Here is a 6,231-nt window from a genome sequence, read left to right as displayed (position 1 = left end):
GTCGCATACTGTTCGGATAAAGGTCATGAACACATTCAACATTCAATAACATCCCACCACTATACCAGACATCACAGTCCACAAACCCAGCAGCAAAAGTGAAAACTGAAACCATGCGCATCCTGCATGGGTGGGCCAAAAGGAAAGAAATATAGCAAAACCATATTAACATATCCAAACACATAGTTTTAAAGTAAAACAAAAGAAAGACAATGTTTCCACACAAGGCGCTTCTAGCAGCCATCATCACGGACCAGCCAACTCTAAAACCTGAAATGGCAGGAAGCTTTAAGCCATCAGAATAGCAACCACCAAAGACGTGACACCACTGCCTTCCCATGCGACCCAAGACATGCTCATACATTATGGTAAACCCTGTAGGAACAGTAACTAGTGAGTACCTCCAGCATGTAAGATACAATCTACTAGAATATAACACATAAGCAGCAGTGCCCTTAACATAGGATCTCACTCCACTCGACCCACAATTTAGAGACTCACAGCACTCAACTTGTGCTTCCTTATCCTGCATATAAAAAGATACAATATTTATTAACATTAGCAATAAGTATAAAGGCCGAAATCACTCAACCCACATATGAAGTGAAAATTTTATTATTCCGCTCTTCACTCAACCCTTAATTAACTAGGTGATTCCACAATGAACTCTGAACATAACCTGCACAATACCAAACCATTAACTAAACACTCCATATTGCTCACCAACACTCAACCCACATATAGAGAACTCACATCACTCAGCAGCCCTCTCATCAATGATAGTATGGGGCTTCATAATTGTTGCTGGCAGATTCCATTGGTCAAGAAACCAAGTGTCCCCAGTGGATCTAGGCAAATTCTTCAGAGACAACATTTTATTTCTCACCATCTGGATTACAGATTTAATAACCACCTCTTCAAGCTTAAATTCTTTGTTAAAAACACAGTTATTTCTCTCAATCCAGATGTGGTAAACAGAACACAAGAATGCATTGCTCAGAATAATGGCCCTCAAAGATTTACCCTTGGCCTCCTTCGTAGCATGTGTAACAATATCAGGCCAATCAAAATCAGGCCACTTTATGTTGCATTTAACTTCAATAGCACTCCAAACTCTGTTAGAAAAGATGCACCTGAAAAAGAGATGGGAATGACTTTCCCCAGGTTTTAGGCAGAAAGGGCATTGAGAATGAGGGGCTAGACCAAACATAAGTAACCTATCACCAGTATAAAGTCTGTTGTGAAGAGCTACCCAGACTATGAAACTAACTTTAGGAATCCTATGAGGCCCCCAAAGGAGCTTATGCCAATCCACTTTCCCAAATCTATTTCTCCAATGATTCCAAGCTGAGTGAATGGAAAACTGACCATCAGTAGTAAGTTTCCAGATAGCTTGGTCACACCTAGATGGGTTAGGTGTACAACAACCAGGAGTAGAGGAAATCAACTCCTGAATCTCCCAAGAATTGGAAATAGGCCACTTCCACGAATGACCATAAATGATTTCACTAACTTTGGTCTCACTGTTAAGGCATGAATCATACATAATTCTGTCCCCAAACTTGTTCCACAGAGGACCAAGCGGATGCCAATTGTCATACCAAAGGAAAGTTGACTTCCCACACTCAATTTTGTGAGTGATCAGAGGAGACATCCAATCCCTAAGAGACAATAACTTCCTCCAAACCCAGGATGGATCATTAGGGACTCTAACTTTCCGAAAACATCTACTGTTGAGTAAATAAGATTTAACTCATTGGCACCACATAGATTCCTCACCCCTAGAAAAAAGGAACCAAATATGCTTAGCTATAGCAGCTCTATTCCAAATGTCAAGAGACTTAAACCCAAGACCCCCCTCATTTTTAGGAGCACACACAGAATCCCATGCAATCTTGGCACTGTGAGTTTTGAGACCACTGCCAGACTAGAGAAAAGCTCTAAGAATACTTTCAATCTCCCTAATAACCTTCTTAGGAAGGATAAACAGGGAGGACCAATAAACTTGCATGGAAAAAAGAATGGATTGGTTAAGCTGGCTTCTCCCAGCATAAGACAAAGCTCTATTAGTCCAACTCTTCACTCTTTTGGTAATCCTATCAATGAGAGGGACACAATCGGTGGCCCTCAACTTGGTAGTAATAAGGGGAACACCAAGATATTTAACCGGAATAGTGCCCTCTTTGAATTTAGCAATACCTAGAATAGAAGCACGTAACCCCATCTCACAACCAGAAAAGTAGATGTTACTCTTACTGGGATTAGGGGTAAGGCGAGAAAGGTTAGACAATTCCTCAAGGCCATCCATAATAAGCTTAACAGTGGGCACATCACCTCTGCTAAAGATCATAAGATCATCAGCAAAACAGAGATTGATAATTTTAGTCTTCTCACATCTCCAATGGAACTTAAACAACGGATGCGTAGACTTCTCAGCCAAGATTTTGGCAAGAATCTCCATGGCTAAAACAAATAAATAAGGGGACATAGGATCACCTTGTCGTAAGCCTCTAGCCCCCTTGAAGTAACCATGGAGGCTCCCATTGATACAAATTGAAAAAGAAGGGCTAGTGATACAAGCCTGGATCCAAGAAACCATAATAGGGGGAAAGGCCATAGCCTTAAGGATGTTAATAATGAATTCCCATCTCACACTGTCATAGGCTTTCATGATATCCACTTTCATGGCACACTTCGGGGTAGGGGACTTCCTATGGTACCCTCTCATAAGCTCTTGAGATAGGAAAATATTGTCAGATATTCTCTGAACTTGAACAAAAGCTGACTGAACGGGATCAATAAGATCAGGGAGAACAGTTTTAATCCTGTTAGCAATGATCTTGGCAATGCATTTGTAAATAGTATTACAGCAAGAGATGGGTCTAAAGTCACCCACTTTAACAGGGTTAGGGACCTTAGGGATAAGAGCAATAATGGTACTATTGACTTCGGGGAGAAGCTTACCAGACTCGAAAAAAGGTTCTTATAGCTTGAATGACCTCTCTCTCCACAATATCCCAAGAGCTTTTGAAAAAGCCAGCTGAGAAGCCATTAGGGCTAGGGGCCTTATTGGCTTTAAGAGACCAAAAAGTATCCTTAATCTCTTTGTCAGTCACAAGGCTAGCCAGCAAAACCAATTTGTTAACAGAAATCTTGGACTTAACCAATTCTATCATAACCATTATAATGGTCATCAATAGGAGTGCCAAATAAACCAGAGAAAAAATCTGTAAATGCATTATGGATGTCCTCGGGTTTTGAAGATTTTTGGCCATCCATCATCTCCGGGCTCAAGATTTTACCCCTATTAATGTTACCCTTAATGGTTTTGAAAAAAAAAAAACTGCTATTTCTATCTCCCTAACTCTGCCACTGAACTCTAGATTTCTGGTGAGCCAGACTCTCCTCAACAGCCAAAAGATCCACATGCTGTTTAAAGATGGTTCTCTCAAGTTTTTGCAAAGAAGCATTACTAGGATCCTTGTCCAACTTCCATTGAGCGGAGAGGAGCTCAGACCTAGAAGCATGGACTCTGGTAGTAATGTCACTACAGTCTTTCTTGTTCAAAGCCTTTAGTGTAGGTTTCAGATTTTTAAATTCTGACACACTCTAAACATACGGACACCCTGAATGTACTGGTTCCAAGTTGTAGAAACCACAGAACCAAAGTCCTCATGATCAGCCCAGAAATCAAAATATTTAAAGGGTTTCTTAAATGAAGTCACCTTATCAGAGACATTTATCACTGCAGGAGAGTGATCAGATATGCCAGAAGGTAGGAAGGTAGCAAATGAGGCCAGGAAAGCATCCAGCCAAGCCTCATTAACCAAAACTCTATTGATCTTGGAAGCAATATAATCCCCACTAGTTCTTTTGTTAGCCCAACTGAATGGGCAACCTCCATAAGAGAGACCAACCAGCTCAGCTTGCAAAATATAGGAGTTGAATTCCTCTTTATCCTTAGACCAACTAGCAGAGCCCCTAAATTTCTCATAAGGGAATCTGATAGCATTAAAGTCCCCCAGGATAACAAGAGGGGTTTTGGACTGAGCTTGGGAAATAGTAACCATGTACTAAAAAAATTCTTTTCTAACATCATGTTTATTCTCAGCGTAAACAAAACAGACTCTGAACATATAATCCGAAGATAAATCATGCACTTCACAAAAAATATACTGGTCAGAGGCATGTAACATTTTAACATTGCAAAAAGTTGAGTCCCAGCAGACATAAATCCACCCAGTTTTAGAAGGTTGTGAGTTTGTCAAAAAGGGCCAATTGTTAACACCAGATGAAAAAAATCTGATGTTCATTCAAAGCTTTTATTTTAGTTTCCAAAATACCCAATATTTTAATATCTTCATGTAGCAAAAATTTTCTAACTTCTCTATGTCTATGAGGATTATTAAATCCTCTAACATTCCAAGATGCAATTTTTAGAGACATTAGAAACAGCAAAAATTTAGAAACCCACAAACCAGCTAAGACTGGGATTACCTTTGCTTCTTCCTTTGGCTTTTGTTGCCTTTGCCAGAGGAGTTACCTTTTACATTAGAGCCAGTTTGGGCTTGTTTGTCAGTTTGAGTACTACTTGGGGTCGATCCCACTAGTTTCTCCACTCTAGCCAGCAGATCTGTATCATGTGGAAGGGCCAAGCTTGTAATTTCAACTAATTCCTTCTGTAAAGCCTCCAGTCCATCCATCTTACTTTCCTTTAACTCTCCACCCCTTGTGCTTAACTCATCACTGTGAGTTTGGTCAGAAATCTTCTCCCCAGGCTCCACCTGAACTAGCACTTCTTGTTGACTTTGCCCCTCCTCAAGCTTATGCAAACCATCCTCCTGAGGCTCCTCTTGGTTTACTGACTCTGTAGGAGGATCTGGAACACCCACCTTCCTCTTACCCTTAGCCATGACAGTTTCCCAACCAGGATCCAGATTATTTTTAGTTTCTTTTTGGAGGTTGATTAAAGCAGCAACTTGGGTTTTCACACATCTGGATGTATCATGCCCAAAAGCAATGCAGTGCTCACATTTGGGGGGTAAGCCTTGATATTCAACCTTGATGACAGCATCTACACCTTCACAGTTCACTTTGAACATCGCTGGTAAGTTGGATGTTGCTTCTATCTCGACACAAACCCTAGCGAAGGACACCTTACTACCCTGTTCTGTGAGTTGGTCCATAAATAAAGGAACACCTACAGCACTTGCGATATGGCTTAAACTATCACTGTCCCAATACTCGAAAGGGACATTGAAGAATTTAGCCCGCACAGGAACCTTGGTAGCTTTATCCTTTGTCAGTCTCATCATACGGGTCCATTTCTTCAGGAATAGGTTAAAACCACCAATATACTAGGGCCCTCCCTCAAGAACTGAGTTACAGCATTCCGGGTTATCAAAGATAAAAAAAACTGAACCCTTCCCTATTGGCTAACACTTCTTTCAACCCTTTACTTTTCCATAGACCAAAGGCACTGTTTCTCAAATAATTATAGGATACCCCTTTATCAAGAAAATATCCAACCAAGCAAGAGTCCCATTTTTCTAAAGGGTTAGGCCGTGGGGGTAAGTTCACACTAACATAGCCCTCACTATGAACAGGAGGAACATACCTCAAAGGGATACTAGATCGAGTAGATGAAGCAACCACATCTGCCCAGGTTCTTGTTTCTTTGCCTTGACCTCTACCTCCCCCTTGTCCTCTACCCCCCTTTCGCCTCTGAAATTAGAGATGCCCCCCCTTCAGGGATACATCTCCTCTCAACCTCTTTCATCGCTAAAATCAGGGATAGGAGGCTCTTCAGTTACTTGTACAACTTTGTCAGGAACAGTGTTCACATCTGACTCCTTTTCTGTAGGTAGATCAACCTTGGATTCACCATGGCCCTTGGCTTCGTATCTGTTTCGAGCAACCAATATGCTATCTGGGAGATTTTGGAACATAGGAGTGTCTACATCCATCTAATCCAACCATCGAGAAGACGATTGAGACGCATCTAGGATGATAGGTGTCATGATCGACGGAGAAGGATCTTTCATCCTCACCAATCGATCTGCAACTCTATGGATGTCTGAATCCATCATACGAGCCTATCGATCTGTTTGGTTTAGGCTTTTCTCCACTCCCTCAGTGTCATCAATCTACCTTGGAATCAAAACATTCCCTTAGATTTTCTCCTCAGTTGCGTCCATTTGTGCCTCACTCAAAACTTCGAATTTGTTACTC

General features: G+C 41.2%; 2 protein-coding genes across 2 annotated transcripts; both read right to left on the bottom strand.

Moving 5' to 3' along the window:
* Positions 1-754: 754 nt before the first annotated feature.
* On the bottom strand, positions 755-3,182 carry LOC114304869 (uncharacterized). Its single transcript, XM_082918404.1, has 3 exons — positions 2,965-3,182; positions 1,929-2,825; positions 755-1,730 (listed from the first exon to the last, which is right to left on the bottom strand). The coding sequence occupies exons 1-3, from the start codon at positions 3,180-3,182 to the stop codon at positions 755-757; spliced, it is 2,091 nt and encodes a 696-aa protein (XP_082774530.1).
* Positions 3,183-3,360: 178 nt separating this feature from the next.
* LOC114273460 (uncharacterized) lies at positions 3,361-5,312 on the bottom strand. Its single transcript, XM_082918403.1, has 3 exons — positions 4,498-5,312; positions 3,657-4,002; positions 3,361-3,570 (listed from the first exon to the last, which is right to left on the bottom strand). The coding sequence occupies exons 1-3, from the start codon at positions 5,310-5,312 to the stop codon at positions 3,361-3,363; spliced, it is 1,371 nt and encodes a 456-aa protein (XP_082774529.1).
* Between the last annotated feature and the right edge of the window lie 919 nt (positions 5,313-6,231).

This window comes from Camellia sinensis, chromosome 3 (assembly GCF_055761805.1).
Source record: "Camellia sinensis isolate YWXY chromosome 3, ASM5576180v1, whole genome shotgun sequence".
NCBI lineage: Eukaryota > Viridiplantae > Streptophyta > Magnoliopsida > Ericales > Theaceae > Camellia > Camellia sinensis.
This window is presented reverse-complemented; position numbering and strand designations above follow the sequence as displayed.

Bases quoted from the DNA above. Each gene is read 5' to 3' on its own strand.
- LOC114273460 (XM_082918403.1), bottom strand. From the start codon at position 5,312: ATGAGACTGACAAAGGATAAAGCTACCAAGGTTCCTGTGCGGGCTAAA. The intron at 4,003-4,497 runs GTAATCCCAGTC...TAATGCTATCAG, and splicing joins AGCCAAAGGAAGAAGCAAAG to ATTCCCTTATGAGAAATTTA. The intron at 3,571-3,656 runs GTTTCTACAACT...CCTACACTAAAG, and splicing joins ATGAGGACTTTGGTTCTGTG to GCTTTGAACAAGAAAGACTG.
- LOC114304869 (XM_082918404.1), bottom strand. From the start codon at position 3,182: ATGGTTATGATAGAATTGGTTAAGTCCAAGATTTCTGTTAACAAATTG. The intron at 2,826-2,964 runs GTAAGCTTCTCC...CATTGCTAACAG, and splicing joins AGAACCTTTTTTCGAGTCTG to GATTAAAACTGTTCTCCCTG. The intron at 1,731-1,928 runs GTCTGGCAGTGG...TTTACTCAACAG, and splicing joins ATTCTTAGAGCTTTTCTCTA to TAGATGTTTTCGGAAAGTTA.